At 37.2% G+C, this 20670-nt stretch overlaps 1 protein-coding gene across 2 annotated transcripts in view; it reads right to left on the minus strand.

Annotated features, from left to right (window-relative positions):
* Nucleotides 1-19653, minus strand: part of rgs3b (regulator of G protein signaling 3b) — a 46028-nt gene extending 26375 nt beyond the window's left edge. The window contains exons 1-10 of one of the 2 annotated variants that reach the window (XM_084115073.1): nt 19493-19653; nt 17545-17724; nt 17020-17171; nt 9772-9822; nt 8746-8804; nt 8264-8358; nt 7868-7936; nt 7500-7560; nt 6191-6281; nt 4589-4656 (exon numbers count right to left, since the gene is read on the minus strand). In XM_084115073.1, coding sequence (XP_083971199.1) covers nt 4589-4656; nt 6191-6281; nt 7500-7560; nt 7868-7936; nt 8264-8358; nt 8746-8804; nt 9772-9822; nt 17020-17171; nt 17545-17724; nt 19493-19539 — 873 coding nt within the window. In that variant the 5' untranslated portion in view covers nt 19540-19653. Of the gene's footprint in view, nt 1-4588; nt 4657-6190; nt 6282-7499; nt 7561-7867; nt 7937-8263; nt 8359-8745; nt 8805-9771; nt 9823-12846; nt 12982-17019; nt 17172-17544; nt 17725-19492 lie in introns of those variants that run through there. The other variant, XM_084115074.1, reaches the window with a different exon arrangement.
* Between the last annotated feature and the right edge of the window lie 1017 nt (nt 19654-20670).

Below are 20670 nucleotides of genomic sequence, written 5' to 3' on the forward strand. Positions count from 1 at the left end.
TGAAATGAAAGTGACCTCAACCTTTACAGAACATTCAGGAAGACAAACTATCCACAGTACGAGTACAGTGTAAGGCCCCACAGTAGCCGGGTCAGAGAGTGTGTCTGAGTGTGTGTGTGTGCTAGAAACAAACATCCCCCCGGAGTGCCACTGTACCCCAGAAGCACGAAGACTGAAATGCCACAGCACCAAAGAGTCAGGGATATTAAAAACTACAAGCTGAGAAATTAGTCAGGGTTGCTGGGTGATCAGGAGGCTTTTCTTTTTCCCTGGCAAGAAAAGGAAACGACGGGGGTAGAAAACTGCCATGGCACTGACAAACAGCAGAGACAGAATATTTGGACAGTAGAAGTTCAAAATGTCAACAGAACCTGGAGCCAAACTAAATAGGAAATGTTGAAGGGGAGGGGGGAGGCGTCTCACATTTAACATGACATTGACCGCACAACAACAAAGAGGCTTGTTTAGGGAGGGAGAGAGAATAAAAAGAGAAAAAGTGATGACAGCTTTAGTACTTTCTCTGCCGTTCCTCTTTTCTCCTCTGGGTCGACGTGGTCGCCCTCGTTATAAGCCCCATTAATTGCTGTGATGAAATAATTATCCACATCAAACTCCACTGAAACAGTTTCCCTTTTCCACTGTTCCTGTTTGTTGGAACACTCACCTGTGTGATCAGTGTAGTCAAAGTATTGGCAGTACTGAATGAAGACAAGCTCTTGTTATGAGAATGCATTACACCATAATCCAGTTTAAAATGATGAGCAGAAATGTTCTGTCCATCATTAAATGGAGTTTTAAGCAAAAGTTCAAGAGGGTGAGCCGATAACCTGATTTCATGAGGTAGTGTCCCAGTTTCCCAACAATTCACACACAAAAAAAGTAAATATGTCCTGGTTTAGGCTGTTAAGCTCACTAACTAAGTACCCTCAATGTTCTAGCTACCATCTTTGGTACTGTTTGCGGTTTTCATTAAGGAAAGCTGTTTGTCCTTCAAATTGATTTGCTGATTCAGGATTTATGATTCTAATGCTAAATTTATTAAATGCCTTTAAATGTACATGTAGGCTAAATGTCAAAATTAACAAATAACTGTTATTTATTACAAAAAACATTATTATATTACATAAAATGATATTATAATATAATATTATATTATATTATTACACGGCTCTGTGGAATACTTCATTCTGATTGGTCAATCGCGCCATCCAGCGGTATGTTATTCACCAATAACAACCGCTGAAAACAGATAACAGAGGCTCATCCGGGTTACTGGAGTCAGAAGCACTATTCGCCTGCTAGGAACGCTTTTTCCATGTGGAAGTTTTGCGTTTGGTGAGCTAATAAATTATTAAAACTCAGTCAAATCAATATTTTGTGTAACGTTATTTAATTATGTCATCCAGTATTGTGGACAGTATTGTGCTCTCTCGTTTCATACAAACGCAGCTGCTGCCATTTTGCAACGATTGACAATTCTCTCCACGGAAGCTTTGCATTTAAAGAGCTAATAAAATATTTAGACTCAAATCAATATTTAGTGTCTAATTATTTACTTACGTGGCAAGTAGCCGTGTAATAAGTGGGATAATGTACATCCAGTTGGGGGGCCTCATCACCCTGTCAGGGGTTTATTCTGAGATAACAACCGGCTGGATGTACATTACCCTTACTTATATCATATTATTATGGTTTCGTGACTTATAGATGTATGATAATTTTGTGTTAAACAATTTATAAATACATTCGTTGTTATTTATTTTTATGTTTTTTTTGCATTTGGTTCATTCAAAAGAAGACTAAATAAAACAGGACAAAGGTGACTAAGAAGATGGTTGAAACATGCTAACAGTGTTACAATGCATCAACTAATCTATCAGGCACTTTTTTCTCATTTCAGTTAAATAAACATTTTGTCCCATTGTTTTTCCTATCATTATTACAGGCAAGCATGGATGGCACCTCCAACAAAATCACAGAGACACCCTCCACCCCTCGACTTAAAAATCCGGTCACTCTATTCATCAAGTCCCGTCAATCACAGCACAAAGATATATAAGTGGCTGCTTACCTCATTCATGTGACTACTCATCCGGCATCCCTCCTAACCTCATCCTCACTTACAGTTCTAATATTTCTACCATATATTGATTTCATTGATTAAGTTGTCCGTCCCGGCTGAGCTTGTGCATGAGCGTTTCCATTACGCACAGCAAACCAAATCTGTTTAACCTCATCATTCTCAAGGATCAACCCATATAAAACTCTTGAACTCTTACTATTACTTTAGCTGACGCTTTTATCCAAAGCCACTTACAGTGCCAATCTGGAGAAACCTGGGGTTAAGTGCCTTGCCCGGCGGTGAACGCTCATTGCGAAGTTCAAGCCTTTAACCAGCCCGGATCTTTAAACTTTAGGCTAAACCACCACACTCTGAACTCAAACATTTAAAAAATAAATAAAATTACGCAACGCATCTATCCGAGACCAAACATGCCATAACGGTTCAATACCAGTAACAATAACAATACAACCAAAGTAGAAAAACAAAAGAACAAACCTGTGGCAAGTTTCGTTCGATGCAGAGCCGGCATAACCCGTGGATTGTATGCATCGCTCACCGCATATACGTCCACCTACATCTACGGCGCTCTTTTCTGTGACTTAAATAAAAGTAAAGTCACACAGGTGATGCTGCTTCCCTTCGCTGTCGCTCTAGTGCGGCTATGCATGCCCACTCATGGGAACTGCTCTGAGCAGAAGAATGACAGGAAACCACCTTCCACCCCCCCAGTCAGTGGCCAGGCAGTATGTCTGCACTCGATAAGCCAACATGTTTCCTGAGTAGCTCTCAACAGTAGTGGCTGAACTCACTCTCTCTGCGCAGTGAGATGGAGCTCACTCAGATAGGCTTGATTTAGTGTAAACACAAACATGCATTATGAGCCAGAAACATTAAAGTGATTGTTTGTTTAATGAGAAGCTGGACAAGCATAGGCTGACAGACGTGGAGGACGTCCAACCCTTGCACAACACCTAGATTCACGAAAACAGTGTTTTCCGAAATGCGATTATACAGAAATTTCCGAAATGCATTATTCCGACATACACTCAAGCAGGTTCTGTGCAAAACCAACACAATCATTTCACCAAATCACCATAATCCATAGTTTGTTTATCTCTTACATCACCCTATTACTGATGTTCCAGATAAAACCAGTTAACGGTAATAAGAAATCCCTGGAAGGTCAACAGCGAAATCTGAAAAATGGATTTTCGGGAAGAGAGGAAGGAAATGGAAGAATGATTAGCTGAATATTTGACCGGCCTCCACATAAAAATGCAGGGAACCAGCAAGAGGGTCAGTGGAGCGGGAATCAAACAGGGATAAATCATAAACACTGTGCGGGATTGGGCTTCCTATTGCAGCCACTTTGTTGGCTTTTCCCGTTTCCCAGCTTTGTCTGAGGAGAACAGAGCAGTGGAGAATAGTCCTGGGAAAAGTTGCTCGCTGAAGTGGATGGGAGGGTTTAATGAGCAAGTATGTGTGTGTCGCACATATCCAAAAGTACATCCATACACCTCCTCATATTTCTACTGTCTGTCACATTAGAGCGCACCACAGAGAAACATGTATTCCCAAGCTGATGGAGTAACATTTCTGATGGCTAAAAAACTCTTCTGACTGCATGCAGCATCATTAGTTCTTTCAGTTGTTGTTAGCTTAGCATAAGTCTTCAATGATAGTTTCTAACACTACAGCCAAAGCTATTTACTCCAAACAAGCCAGCAATAGCGGAGGAATTGTGTTTAAAAACCAGTATTGTTAACTAAAAATAAAAAATAAAGCTTGAAATAATTATATATACATGCTATAATAATAAATAAATAATAAATAAGTATATATACATGCTATATATATATATATATATATATATATGAACATTTGAAATCTTGATAAAAAATAAGCTGAAGTAGAAGTACTAAAATTAATAAAACTAAAACTGAAATAATGTAAATAGAAATAAATAAAAAAAAACGAATTGCAAATGCACATAAACACAACTACTAAAACATAAACTAAAATTAAAACACATTTCAGAGGCCTGTGCAAATCTAAACTCATCAACTGGTTGGTTTAGAGGCACTAAAGAATCTTGATAATTCCGGGGGAACTGTAATAAAACTGAAAACTGTAATATTTTCATAAAATTTCAAATTTCTGTCTACTTAAGAATATTTATGAGGCATTACCTCTCAGGATATACAATATTTTCAAATATTTTTCAACCTTTTTTTTCATACAAACTACACAACATTTAAAATTCCAACAAAATATAAAATGTAAGAATCCATAAATCCTGAATGACATCCTACACTGTAAATAATCCGATCTGATCTGAGAATTAAAATGAAGTAACACTGGGTTTATTTAATACAAATATATTTTGTCTTTAACAATAAAAATGAATTAATTTAGGTGTTACATCACAGAAAGCAAATTTTAAGTTAAAAATGCAAGCCTACAAAAAATAAACATTTGAAATTAAATTCAAAATTCAAATGTTATTTTATTAATTACACTTACTGTAAATGACTGCATGTTCTCTGGACTTGTGGTCTTGGGTCCAGCTTCATAGTTGGATGCAGCAGATTCTGAAAGATACACAAGAGAGTCCCACGAGTCCCAACCAGACAGACTGCTCTTTGAGTACATCTTAGCCCTGGGTAGAAATCTCTCTATTCCAGAACTCGTTCAGAAAGAGGACAGCAGAATCTGGTCAACACTATCTGCAGGCTTCAGCTGAAAGTGAGTGTGTCTACACCATGAGAGATGAACTCAACCTGAATCCCTTTGACACAGAGCCGACTGCCCCAGAACAGAGAGAGAGAGAAAGAAATCTACTACCCTAAAAGCGTTACCCCCACCCCGACATCCAGCGACAGGCTCCCCCACTTTGTTACCATAGAGATTACGCTCCCAGGAAGCAATGTCTTTTTAAACATTCTTCATGGAAACAGCATTCAAGAGGGACACAATACAGCTGGCTCTCTCTATTAAAGTCAGCCCAGTGCCTTGACTCAAGCCCCCCTTCTCTCTCTCTCTCTCTCTCTCTCTCTTTCTCTCTCTCATCTTGATCTCTCTCCTCCTACACCTCTCTCTCTCTAATCAAACTTAATCTCGTCTGAATTTCTCTGACGGCACACGAGTCACTCTGTCCCAGGAGCAAAATCGCTCATTTTGTAAGTAATAATTAAGATGATCTCTTACAGGCGATGGGACAAAAAAAATGTCTTTGCATTAAATATTACATGTTTTTTCATCGCAAAGTTCCCTATGGAGCGGCAGTGGGAGGGAGAGAAGATCCCTAAAGTGGATTTAAACTAACTTAGACACACTATGACGCTTTAGCCTTTTATTTCTCATCTAATTCCAGTGGCTCATCACAGTGCACAGTGTGTCAGCCCAACTGGCCCTTGGCTCTTTGTCACGGCTCTCTGTGGGGATGCTGTACGTTTCAACACCGAGCCCTCTATATCCCTCCTAGAAGTGCAGGCAATGCTTGTTCATTTAACATAGCGTTTCGTGAGAAGTAAAACAAGCAAATTCCATTTAGACTCAGGGATTGGGATACAAAAGTAACTTTCGCTGCAAGGAGCTTGTTTGGTTGTAGCAATGTCAAGAATAAACATGTCCTCCTCATATTTCAACTGTCAGTCTCATTAGTGTGCCGAGCAGCTTTTATGCCCAATGGAGTCACATCTCTGATATGACTGAAAAAACTCCTTTGACTACATGCAGCAACAGCGACTTTAGCTGTTACAGCTGTTAGCTTAGCGTAAATCTTTAAACAATACTTTCTAACGCTACAGCCAGGCCTCTGTTATCGTCTGATCTGCTGTTGTTTGAACTTAAAAATTATTGCCTGGACAACTAACTGAAATAAAAGTTTAAATTACAGAACTAAACAAACTAAAATTAAAACACATTTCAAAGCCCTGTGCAAATCTAAACTCATCAATTGGTTGGTTTAGAGGCACTAAAATTCCATGTAGACTTGTAGGGATTTGAATACAAAACTGTCATGTGGAATTTGTCCGTCGTCATTGCTGAAGGCTATCAGAGAGTGGCTACGATCCAGATGCAAAAAAAAACAGAAAAAGAGAGAGAAACGGCATTTAATCTCACCAGCGGTCGGTCTGATGCGACGTGAGGCCACTTTCAGATGTTTGCTCCTGCCCAGCTCCTCTCCCAGGAGATAATACCAACCTCTGATCTCCTGTCAGCAAAAAATGTGAAAAATACAATTACACATAGAAAGCCATGGGAAGAAGATGCACTTTCCTTCGCCAGGTTTACATTTGTAATATCTGTTTACTTGTAAATGCATCCCTCATAGGGACAGTATTAAAATGAGGCCCTGTGGTTGTCTGCAGCGCACTGTCGTGTGTCTGTGTGTAGGTTTTTGAGACCTTTGTAGCTGTAAACAGCTGATGCCCATTTTACTCTACCGCTCAGCCAGATGGCATTGTGTTATGTAAAACATCCATCGGGCTTGATCTAATTTATCCTTAAATATCACCCTCCGAGAAAGGATTTACTGTCTTAACACATGAGTATAAAACTCTTGAATTTGACAACGGGACATAATGTAAAGGAACAGGGATCTCAGATGGAATATCTCTTGTTTTATCGTGCAGGCGAGCATGCAGAATAAAGTCACTATGCCGGCATGTTTGCGGTATGTTGCTTTTGGTAATTGTAGGTCATTTTTCAAGCCTCAATGAACAGTCCCGTCGCCGCTTCCCCCACTGTGTAATTAGATGATGGTGTGGTGGAAATGCTTTGACAAGAGGAGAATGAAATGAAGAGGAACATTTCGTTAGATAAATATACAATTATATCTTTCATAAAGAAAGTCAAACCTAAATGGTGTTACAATGAAAGAACATTTTGGTTTTTATATATTCTGCATTAATTAGGTCAAAAGAGACAGTAAAGACATTTATAATGTTACTAAATTAAATATATTAAAATTGAAAACAGTCATTTTAAATTGAAATAAAAAATACTTTTTAAGGGTTTATACATAGGCTTTTGTACTTTTATCTACATAAAATATACAATGTGTTTATGTATATATGCCTTTTTTTGGTTTCATTGTTTATTTTATTAATGTATGAGTGGTGGGAGAAAAAACAAACACACACACAAAGAAAAACCAATAACCATTGCACTACTGTAAATTGTAGCCTATGTAACCTCTTAAAGCGTGAATAAATGTTCTGTCATATTGGTAAAAATAAAAATCCAAATGATTTTCAAAGCACTAGACTGGGTAAAATCGCTATGGGTAAATGTTAACAACAGGATATTCCCCTAACAATGGATTGGAGCAAACGCACACCTTTTGGAGGTGCAGGTTAGAGAAGAAAACTTCATAAAGGCAAAAAAGTGAGTGTGCAGTTCCATTTTGCTTTTACAACAGGATATTTACCTTAGTTGAGGTGATGAGGGAGTGGACACCAAAACTCATACAGCCCAGGAAGTCACTGCGCCTGTGGGCAAAATCAAACACTCTAAAACACAACAACAGGCGGGAATTTTTGAACTCCTGATAATGTCATGATGATATTCATTCAGTTAACCCTACTTAGATCAGGTTCACTGCCCTGTGACACCGCTGGTGTAGAAAAACCAACCAATAACATATTGATTTTGTACTGAGTGAATGTGGTTTTTGCAGCATGAAGATAAAATACATACAGGAATAATTGTACTTATGGTACACATATAACTAGCCTTTATCTACAACTGTATTAATGTAGAAAATCAACATTTGAGTGAAAAAGGGTAAGGTCCTACCTGGAAGTTCGATTGCGATTCCACACTGTTAACAACAACCTCTTCTTCTGATCGTCTTCATCCACATCTCTGCAACATAAATACGACACTTCAAAAGCTCATTCATCAATGTCCAGCGTCATCCAAAAACACAATGGCCTTCTCCTCCAAAGACTTGAAAAAGACAGCCTTTCTTTCAGCTAACAAGAGAGAGCCAGGAGACCCAGCCCTAAAGTCTCTGTTGAAAAGACTGATTGAGATAGAGGCTGTCAGACAAGGTGTTAGAGAGCATGTGAGGCTTAGCATAAATTATTCTACTATAAGATAACACGACACTCTTCCACTTCCTCTTTTTAAACACAATATTACAAGTACTCTGTCGGTAGCGAACAATAAACCTCTAAAAGAATCACTCACAACATAAATGTCTCATTGAAAACAGGACTCTTGCAGTCTAGAACAGTCCTGGTCTTCCATCGCTTGCTGTGGTCCACATCTGGAGCAATGCAAATCTGGAATAAATAATCTATTAAGTGCACTAGTTTAACATTGCTAGCGGATATATTCACCATTTTCAGAGGGAAAATCAATCAACACTTGAATCAGGAATTGAGTGGACAGCTGCCAACACAACTGATGCTTTCTCATGCCTGAAACCTGTTCAGGCTGACATCATGAAAACGGGTTCATTTCAAGGGCAGACATCCACAGAGGATTATGCGACAAATAATGACAAAAATAATAACACATCATCACCAACAGGGAACGGGAGTTACTGCTGTCTCTCTGCTGAGAGAAAAATTGGTTTGACTTATTTTATGATGCTCACAGTCACATGACCTCAAGTGTCAAAATACGGCCTGCACAAAACCCAGGTTGCATTATGTCAAAATGCCCACCTTTACATATGAGTCACATGGTCTGTACTCTCTTCCCATGAGTCCTCTGGCCTCTAAAACTTTAAAGAAAAAAAACATGATAGCATGATTAAAAAATGCTGTAATTGAATTGAAATGCTGTAAAATTAGTAATTAAATTATCATTTAATTAATTATGAACAGTGTTGGGGGTAACGCAATACAATAATTAGAGTTATGTAATCAGATTACTTTTTCAAGTAACTAGTAAAGTAACTCATTACTTTTAAATTTACAAGAAAATATCTGAGTTCTTTTTTCAAATATGTAACGCAAGTTACTTTGTTATCCCATTTATTGACTGGCACCTTTCCTGTCCACAAGTTGAGAGAAATCAGGAGTAAGGTGCATAGCCTTTGTGTGTGCATAGCCTTTGTGTGTGCATAGGGCTTTGTGTGTGCAACTACAATAAATGTGGTTATTGTAGTTCTAGACTAATTTGAGCATGCATTTACTCATCTCTCTTGCACAAAAACAGATTGAGTATTCCTTAAAATGAATAAAAACAGTGAAATGCAAACTTTGGATATTACATAAACCTGCAATAATTAAAATGAGCTCACTTTATTAATCAGTGTCTTTGCTGCTGACCTTCAATGATCCAATTCAACCATACTAATCAGTAAAAATCTACAGTATAGACAAAAATTAATTTCCTTTAGCCTGAGGCTTATTCATTTCACTTTTGGTGTGAAAGGGCCTTTTTTGTTATTAAAAAAACTAACAAGCAAGCCCAGCCCAGATGAGAAAAAGTAACATAAAAGTAATATAACGCAAAGCTTTCCATAAAAAGTAACTAAGTATGCAATTAGCTACTTTTTAGGGAGTAACACAATATTGTAACACATTACTTTAAAAAGTAACCCCAACACTGTTTATGAATGTATGAAAGAAAGTTTCCTGTATTAAATAAGTGCAAGCACAACCACATGTTATTCTTATTTTAATCAAACAAACTGTTAAACTTCAAAAGTACAAAGTACAAAATCTGTTCACAATGATGCTTACTTTGAACATAGAGCCACCCACTTCCCGGAGTAACTATCAGTTTGAGTTGACCTATGGTCAATGAAAAAAAAAAAATTATACACAGACACAGCATAATACAACTAATAATAATGACTTTTTGACTTTTTTTAAATTAGCTATAAATAAATAAATAAATAACCGTTCAAAAGTTTGGTGTCAGTAAATGTTATGCTTTATGCTCACCTTTATTTTTACACCTCTAAAGGCTGCCTTTATTTTATTACAAAACAGTAAAAGCATTGTGAAATATTATTACAATATAAACATCTAGGTTACTAATTTAACCCGTTCCCTGAAGAAGGGAACTGAGACGTTTTGTCAGAAGTGGACTGATGAATTGGGATCTCGCCTGAGAGCCCTGAGAGCTGCCTAATTCCCCCACACCTGCTGGGGCGGAGAAAGGACAGGGCTTTAACGCAGAGAGAGTAGGAGACCACATCCTGCCCGTAGGGAGGTAACATGTGGAGTTACACATATGGACTGACCGTTAGGGCAGTGCTACATATGGAAGGTCTATGTGGTAGATCCAGCCTAGCTTGGGTGAAGTCAATACCAGCAGACACAGCAGAGCGGGATCTGCCAAGGGAAAGGCACGGGCTCACCGACAGGGAAGCAGTACTGTGGAAGAATACACATGTGGGATCACCCGTAGGGGAATCACAACACACGGGCTTTTCTGACCTATTCTAGGCCTTCACCTTCTGGGCATACACACGAGAGCTAGACCTAGTGTCGGACTCCTCCACCACATCTGAGTTCCAAGGGTGCTGTAGGAACTCCATCCAGGGTTCGCCAGGTGGGGAACTCAAACGAGGCACCAAGCGGGTCCTCCCAATTACTAGCTATTCGTAGCCAGTACACAGGAGGACACAGGCTCTACACGGAGATTATAAAACCTTGCAAACGTGTTAGGTGTCCCCCAGCCCGCAGCTTTACACATGTCTGTCAGCGAGGGGCCGTGCACCAATGCCCAGGAAAAGGCAACACTCCGAGTGAAGTGAGCACCCCACCCCATCCCAACATGCCTGAACACTTGCTTTAGGGGAACTCCTGCCCATAGAAAAGCATGGTCTGACCATGGGCTGAAGGTCTGGAGACAAGCTGGTGTGATTGCCACCCTGTGTGTGCCGCATTACCATGCCCATCTCAGGACTCGGCCGTGTAGCCAGTGCTGAAGCAGTCTCATAAGAAGCAACTTGAGCAGCGTGATTGTGGCTGCGGATGCCATATGCCCCAGGAGTCTCTGAAACAATTTCAGTGGAACCGCCATCCTGCCCTTGAATGAATTTAGGCAGTTTAGCACTAACTGAGCACGCTTGTTCGTTAGTTCAGATTGCGAAAACCGTGCTCCCTCAGAGGACCTCCACAAACTTTGTGAAGACGCAAGGCAACAGGGACAGTCCGAAGGGGAGGACCATGTACTGACATGCCCGTCCCTCAAACGAAAACCGTAAAAAAGGTCTTTGTCGAGGGAGAATCGAGACTTGAAAGTACGTGTCCTTCAGGTCGATTGATGCAAACCAATCTTGGGGACGAAGCCACGCTGGAGGGCTTGCTTCTTTTTTTTTACCACAGGGGAACGGACAGTGCTTTGGCCTGGTAGACTTGCAGGGTGGCCATCACATGCAGGGGGCCTGTCCAGCAGCACTGTAAGCCTTAGCAGCCAGAGCTGCTGCTTTATCACAGGTGTCTCAGGCAGTCTGCACTGCAGCGTGTGAAATAATCTTTTAGGAGAACTGCATGAATCCAGAGATAGCTCTTTTAGAAGCGACCACCACTTGCGCGCCGTCACACCAACACTCTCTGAAGAGCTTCTTCCTGGTTCGTTGTACACACTCGAACAATAATTGCAGAGCAGAATCTTCAAAAGCTTGAATGGGTGAGTTCAGCATGCTTCCATTCAAACCCGCTTTGTGGGGTGTGGTTCGCGATGCAAATATCACTCGCCAATGTCCATTGGCATGTTTTGTTTACACTCGAAGGTGATTTGGGCTCTCAGGCGAGATCCCAATTCGTCAGTTCACTTCTGACAAACGTCGAAAGTGATAGGGAACATCTGTTATCTGATAGGGAACATCTGTTATCTATTTTAAAATATTTTTGGTAACAATTAACAATGTTTCATTTGTTAACATTAGTTAACTACATTAGTTAGCATGGGTTAAGAATGAACAATACTCCTAGAGCATTTATTAATCTTAGTTAATGTTAAAGGGAATTATTTTTTCAAAGACATTTCCAGGACAGAACAGTTTTAATAATTCAAGGTTTTCCATGACTGTGGATACATGGGAAATAACTTTTAAATTCACTGTAGTCTTTTTCATAAAAACATCCACGCATGTGGACCAGAAAACCTGTCACGAATTTACAGGTGTAATGGCAAGTCCAAATTAGTAGAGCATACCATATGAGTCAAAAATCCTGACGCAGCAGCTAGTGTTACGTTTCTGTTTAACTAATATGTTCACTGACACACATATTTCCTCCAGACCTGCAGCAAAGCCTGGCCATCAGATACACTACACAACACTGTGCCATGTGCAGTCAAACAAAACTAAGTCTTTATCAAGCTAGATCAATGGTTCTCACACTGTGATCCGTGGACCATTGGGGGTCCGTGAAAGACTTAAAGTGGTCCACAAATTGACTGAATGATTATATTTTAAAAAATATGAAAGTAGAAAACAGTTATTTTAAATTGTAATAATATTTCACAATATTACTGTTTTTACTGTATTTTTTATCATAAATTCAAACTTGGTGAATTTATTCTTTTTAAAAACATTTTAAAAAAACTTACCAACACCAAACTTTTGAGCTAACATTTGGCTCATTCCATTTCATTTGCAAAAACTCGCATGCTAATTTCAATAAAATAAGAAGCAGTATGAAAAAAATATGAATCTTTAAAAGTGAGGCAATTTCAGATGGGTATAAACTTAGGATACTTTGTGCAATATTTAAAACTGAAAGTAACTCTTTACGCATTTTTGAAATGTTATTTAAGCTTCTGACAATATCCACACACACAGCAGCTCAATAAAGACTCACCATGAGTTTGTAAAAGAAAAGATGATCTCTGCCACTGTCTTAAACAGCTCAGTCTCACTTTCTGTGCCTTCTGACAGTCCATGTTATAGTACAACCACAGTTTGACTGATTTTAAAAATGTCCCAAATTGCATGCACCACACATGAATTGTCAGAAATCTAGTAAATTAATTCAGATGTGATGCCTAACAGCTATTCAAGAGCTTAACTGCCACTATGCATATGTTGCCACTGGAGGATAAAGAACAGCAGGAGAAAACAAGCATAAATTTCAACCGCCTTTCATTTTGAATAGCTGATAAGACAGGACGAGCTATGATTGGTCAGAGAGCAGCATAGACCATGTGAAAGGTGGTGTGTGGAGGGAGGAAGGGAAAGTCCACCTGCTGTCCTACAAACAAAACCTTTGACTGGGGTTGCCCTTCGTGCTGATCTGAGATCAGTTGCATCATGGTTTCTATATATATATATATTTGGAACAACAACAAAAAAACAGTACACAAACTCTTAGATCTGCTGAGCAATGAGCTCACCATGGACTTTGACTCAAAAAAACAAAGACAAAACATTAAATCAATATGAGATAGGTGTCATCGTCAAATGCCCTTTATATAACTCCAGCTATAAAATACAAATGTGTATTTTTCTTTTTTTATAGAAAATCACTCTAGGAAAAAAATCTGAAATACATGATTGTTCTTGGAAAACAATAAAAGCAGTATTAAGGTGAAGCCTTTGTTCTTGTCTGTTAAAGGACTTTAATCTCTGTGAGTTATTCATTGACACAACAGGAAATCAAACAGTCAGAGCTTCATTAATTCCTGGATGAAACTACCTTTCTCCAAAGGTTAAATCTTTATTTCACAAGTTTTACTGTAGAACACAAGGGAAATAAGAATAGCGACTTGGTGCTAGTTGTGTAATCATGCTGACCAACTCCCTGATGTAGCCATCATGTGGCTGTGAATAGTAAACATCCCTCTGCAAGAGCAAAACCATGTTGACTGCATAAAGCATGGTGTTAAGCTTTGTTCCCTCGTATCCTTGCATGGGAGAGTCATGGAAAAAGCATGCAACTCAACATCGACACAGACAAAAATAACAATAAACAGATGGCGCAGAACAAGCAGGATTTTTAGTCAAATGAATTTAGCCATTATCTCATTCCAAATAAATTAATTAAAAACAAATCTTGTAATCTGTGAGGGATGGTTAAATGTATTAACTTTTTTTGGATCCAAAAGCCCCAAAGCTTTGCTGTGGTAATATATATATATATATATATATATATATATATATATATATATATATATATATATAGATAGATATATATAGATATATATAGATATATATAGATATATATAGATATAGATATATATATAGATAGATATATATAGATATATATATATATAAGTGTATATGTACACTTAAACCATGTACACTCATTCATTCTCTGCGAAGTTTTGTACGTATGTTGGCTGCATTTCTGAGCATTTCTCTGGTTCCATGTATTTTGGTTTTTGGACTCTCTGCCTGCCTTTGGATTACCCGTTCGCCTTGTTCCCAACCTTGTGTGTTCTGTTGGTTTGGACTGCCTACCTGTGTTTTGACCTGTTGTCTGTACATTGGATTACGTCTGGATTGCCCCATTATTAAAAGCTGCATTTGGATCGCAACCTTGTCTCAGAGCAGTTCGTAACAATTTGATTAAAAATACACACAAAAAAAACAGTAATATTGTGAAATATTATTACAATTTAAAAGAGCTGATTTCTACTGTATGTGTATATGGTGAAGTGTAATTTATTCCTTTGATCAAAGCTACATTTTCAGCATCATTACTCAAGTTTTTTTTTTTTTATCAAATATGCAGCCTTGGTGAGAGGAAGACACTTTTAAAAAACATAAAAAATCTTACCGATCCAAATCTTTTGTCATTGTCTTTGTCCTTTTAACAGTTAAGGGGATTTCCCATGAGAGTGCTAGTTGGTGCATTTGTAAGTCTTATAAGGTCCTTGTTTACATCCTTGTTTCAGTCCCTTTCAACACAAAAGTATTTGCTACTTACTCACTCATAAAGACAGTCTTTGCAGCCATCTAATGGTGCAACAATGTAACTTTCACTGAAGTCAAAATCACAATCACTAACAGACCCTTCCACAATACCAAATACGGCATGTTATTTGAATAAAATATTATTACTTTTTGTAAGTGTACTGTTTCAATACTACTTGGGACTAAATTGGCCCACTTTTTAGAGCATAAAAGTATACTTTTAAGTATACTTTAAATGTAACAGTAGTAAATTTTGAGTACACAACTAGTTTACAAATAAGTTTTTCATTTGTACTGCAACTATACTACAAGTGAACTTATAGGAATATAGATAGTTTACTAGTCAAAATAAATAAAGCACATTTTTTTAGTATATGAAAGTACACTTCCATGAAAACATAGATAGCTGGAAAATTCAGTCAATGGTGGGGAAAGAGTAGATTTGAAGTAAGTTCCTTTGTACACTACCAGTGGACTAGCCTACACAAAAATTCAGATACTCAGAATTAGGAACATATCTGTTTTCTTTATAAATCAATATTTTCAAACAATGTAGGTTTATAAGACAGTACGTAAAACTGTGAAAAAAGTATTTAATAGGCTACTAGTTAAAAGAGTCAACACAGCTACAAGCCAATTATACTTACAGTATTATCTCGATCAAAAGATTGAGTACAAGTAGTCCAAATATACTAAGACTTTTGATGTATTATTTTAATTTAATACTGTGAAGCTGCTTTGATACAATCTGTATTGTGAAAAGCGCTATATAAATAAACTTGACTTGACTTGACTTGACTTTTCTGTCAGTATAAGTCAAGTATAATTAAGTGCAATTTTAAGTATATTTCGAAGTACATAAAAAGTAGACTCAAAGTATACTTATTTTGAAATTAGTTTGAAAGAAGTATACTAATAGCACACTTGAATAAACTTTTTCGTAAGGGATTACATCTCCAAAAACGTCTAAACAAATTGTCAAATAGGCGCTATATTTATATATCACACATATATAAGTCACATATTTGAGGTCTAAATAACTACATTCTCATAAACTCTTAAAACTACATTCCTTGACACAATAACACTAGAATTTGTAAAATTATGGTGGTTTGCTCATCCGCCATGACACTCGCTGTGAAAATGCAAGCGGAGTGATACAAACGGTGAAACGGTTCCCATGGTAATACTGGTAGAATATCGCTGGAAAAGGCTCTCAGCCAATCAGATTCAACAACCTGAATGAACTGTTGTATTTAATCAAAACTACAGTAAAAACAGTGTTAATGTGAGATATAATTACAATTTAAAGTAGCTGGTTTCTATTTTAATATATTGTAAATAATTTATTCTTGTGATGGCAAAGATGAATTTTTCAGCACCAGTCTTCAGTGTCACATGATCCTTCAGAAATCATTCTAATATGCTGATTTGGTGCTCAAGAAATATTTCTTACGATTTTTAACGTTGAAAACAGTTGTGCTGCTTAATACTTCTGTGGAAAGCGTTTATATTTCAGGATTCTTTTATAAATAAAAAAGTTCAAAATAACAGCATTTATTTGAAATAGAAATCTTTTGTGACATTATAAAGATCTTTACTGTTACTTTTAATCAATTTAATGCATCCTTTCTGAATAAATGTATTTATTTATTTCAAAATCTTACTGATTGCAAATTTTGAAAGGTAGTGTACAAATTTTATTTTTTTTTTTTTTAAGTCTGTGGACAGATATACAACATAAAGGATTTGATTCAAAAATATTTTATACTTTTTAAAATGATTTCGTAGTATATTAATAATCTGTTTTTGAAAAAGCAAATAATGTTTATTGAAGCCATTAATTAAAGTATTTACAATTTTACAGTCTGGATGGGGGTCCCTGAGTCTTGTAAAGATTGAATACCCCATTAATTATTTCTTTGTGCAGAAGGAAACTGTTTCTTCAAAGAAAGATTGGCTTGGTCTTAGCATTTCAATACTGCCATCTAGTGGCACACGGTGCACAATGTCAGTGAATGTTTAATTATCCTCGCATCTCCATCAGAATGGTCTGGAAACAACTAAGCTAAATTCTGGATGAGTTAGTTAATATGTAATGAGATAAATAATCACTTACCTTTTCCTTCAAAACCAGACGGGTGAATTTTCCTCCTCTTTTTGCGAGCAGGTTCTGTATCGTTCTTTACAGAAGCCACTTTAACTTGAGCTGATGAACTTTGGCTAACAGCTTTCCCCCAGTTCCTCTCAGCAGGCCTTCCAGCATTGAGACTGCAGGAATTGCAGGATGAAACAACAATTTGAAGAAAATGAGAAAAACTCCATCAGCATCAAATGTAACACATTTTACATGAATAGGTGTATGAGCTCAACTGTAGTCTGCAATATCCATGCTATTTGCTTTATATATTTAATATTACTTTGTGACTGTTAATATAGTTCAATTATTAATAATTGCTAACATGAATAATAACCAGGCATCATGCATTATTCCACTGGGTTGATGTAACAGCTAATCAGTAGACGGTGGGCAAGGGTGAACGTTTTTTTTTTTATATATATATCGGTCACGCTGCATTAAACAAAAACGTTCCATCCATGTGCATTTTATGTGTTTATGTCACAAGACACAGAGGTTCTTTACTTTTCCTGCTGGCTTGCAGCCAATGGCCTTTTGTCCCTGACAGATTTGATGTGTCGCACTGAAGATCTCCTCTCTCTGCTGTTTGTGTGCCTGGTTCCTTCTCTACACGGCTTCTTTGTTGACGGTCCCTTGGGAAGCAATGGATCCTGTAGCCCGATGGATTCCCTGTGAAGTCTCTTCCTATAGGCACAGCCAGAGGAGTTATATGTTTAGCGCACTCACTTTTGACATGAATTCTAATGACAGAGTGATAGACAAGCGAACCCGGCAAGAGGCTCTCAAATGATCTTAATCCACTCAAAAAAGCTGATTAACTCCAATAATGAAGAAATCCCAACAATCATGCAAGAGCTGCCAGAGCTAAACTGACATAAATGTCACACCATTTTAACATTAATCTGATGTGTAAATCTGGTGTAGTTATTTGACTGGTCTTATGCTTGATGTTAATTTGTTAATGATTCAATAACATTTTAGAAATGTAGCCTATACAAAGAATGTGAATGATTAAGTTTAATTAAGGTTTTCTAGACATGCTGAAGGGAATATCTTCTGACAGCCCAGCAGGATATCAGGTGCTTGCAGCAGTGGGAGGTCAGAGGTCACGGTTCACCACCCAAAATGAACAAATGAAGCTGCTTTGATACAATCTGTATTGTGAAAAGCGCTATATAAATAAACTTGACTTGACTTGAATGTCATTGCATTAGATAAAATATCAAAGCAAGTGGCATTTATTTGAGAAAAAGTTTGCACACGTTCACTTTTAAAGCAAAACATTTAACAAAAAGAATTTGTGTATAGTGTATAGTACAGTATAGTGTTATATACACTGATATTAATAAATGTTAAAGGATCATGTTCATTATGAACTACACCTGTGGTTACTCTGCTAGGCCACCTGTGTGAACTGTATACATCCACTAAAAATCACTGCATGTGAGGTGATGATGTGAGATTATTTGTTATATAGTAACTGCAAAAATGGTTCATAAAAAGTTCTAGCATCATGTACAGATTCCACTTGGTTGATATCTTGACTAGAATAGACTGAACTGGTGGAAAGTGTAAAGACATGCACAAGACAGTATGTGAATGTGCATTATGCTTCTCAAGTATGCATTAATGCATCCAAAAGTACAATACAATCCATTATAATGCGTGATACAACTTGGATAGACAGACAGATAGATAGATAGATAGATAGATAGATAGATAGATAGATAGATAGATAGATAGATAGATAGATAGATAGATAGATTACACCTCTCTTATTATTTCTGCCATAGAAAGATGTGGTAAAAGTAGTACGAGTAGTAGCCTATCCTAATATGCGGTTGCGAATTCAGCAATAGACTAATCCTAAAATGCTATGAATGATTATCCTGATATGTAAACATGGACCATACAGTATTGCCTAAAGCAGTGACATTCATACAATTTTACTTTTTGGTGCCACTATATATTATTTTGTTAATAAACAGCAGTCAGCTGTCAGCAGTCAGTCAGGAAAAAACTTCACAGCTTTATCGTGTGTGTAATCATGAACTTGCAGCTTGAGCGCTTCAGTGATCATAGACGAGCGGGTGAACTTCAGCTCCCCCACAGTTCCTCACAATGTGCAGTGTAAAAGCACTATTGTGGTGCTTGAGATTACTTGAGATTAAAATAAACTTTTTTTTTTTCTTTTTTTTTTACTTAGTCTGAGGAAACTGCCAGTATTTCAAACTGCAAAATTAAGAAATAAAATTACGGCTACTTCCATGTCATTTTTAAGAAAGAAATCTTAAACATGCACACATTTACACTCCCACCAACTTATATTACACCACATACGTATAGTAATATGTAAACTCAGTTAACGTTAACTGTATATTTTGGGGTATAAAGTAGGCGTTTCCAAACGGACCCGAACATATTCCACAGCCGAATGTCATTACACACTTACCTTTCTCTGATGTCCATATATTGCGAGTGATGTCTGCTATAATCCATCTTCTCTATAAACACAATAAACACAGATATAACCACAAATTCTCAGCTATTATGTTTATTTTAGCAGCTCGGAGTGGGACATTCAAACTGCAGAAACTCCCCCCATCCCGCTCTGAAGAGGAAGTGTGTTTGCTGCCTTACACACGCGCTGTATGGATGTCTCCACCAATCCGAGAGCTGCATTTGAAACACACACGGAGTTTGACCAAATTTTCAGAAATACGTATTACTCAGAGGACTGCAAAAGTGTTTGCCCTGAGGAAGTAACTGTTCTGTTTACCGTAGTTTTATTTATTCTTTATATGATTTTTGCTTGTTGTTTCCTGTTATCCAACCTACCCAGTCTAAAAAAAAATGTTCTAAAAACGTTTTGCTAACGTTAAGTTATGAAAAGGTTTTTTTTTTCTTCTGAATGTTCTCTGAACGTTCTCTGAACGATAAATGATGATTGTGTGCTAATGTTTTGAGAAATTATTAAAGAGCAGATAACTTTGAACAAACATTTTATTAACGTTAATAGAGGGCCGTTTGTTTGTTATTTCTGCCAAAGTTTATAAGAACATGTTAGCTAGGTATATTGTTTTTTTTTCTTACAGATTATCTTTCCAATGATCAGTTTAAATGTGTTCCTAGTGTATATAAACACTTTTAAAATCTTATATATATATATATATATATATATATATATATATATATATATATACCACAGGATAACTGTTTCTTGACTTCCTTTACTAACAGACAGTATATTTTTCAAGTGAGGCACAGTAGTGTCATAGCCTACCACTGAAGACATTATAGTTGCCAAGGTGTCCGGAAAGAATTTAAGTTTTTTTCGCCCTCCCTCTGGATTGTTAGCCAAGTACACTGTAGTGTTTGTCAGTATCAATCAGTACATTTTACTGTTTTCACCCCTTGTCTGGTAATTTGCAGTGACCTTTTTCTTTAGTGACAAACAGTCAGTTTCTCCTGCATGCATGTTATAGGTAGGCCTACTACTAAAGTAGGTTTATTGAAATTCAAATTTGACTTTTAATCTCACAGTATGTCTTTATATGTCACATTTGACTTCATGTCAAGGTGGAAACTGAGCCAATTACACTAAAATGTTTTCAGTTAACTAAATGGTCT

This window comes from Abramis brama (genome assembly GCF_963993115.1).
Source record: "Abramis brama genome assembly, chromosome: 5".
Lineage (NCBI taxonomy): Eukaryota > Metazoa > Chordata > Actinopteri > Cypriniformes > Leuciscidae > Abramis > Abramis brama.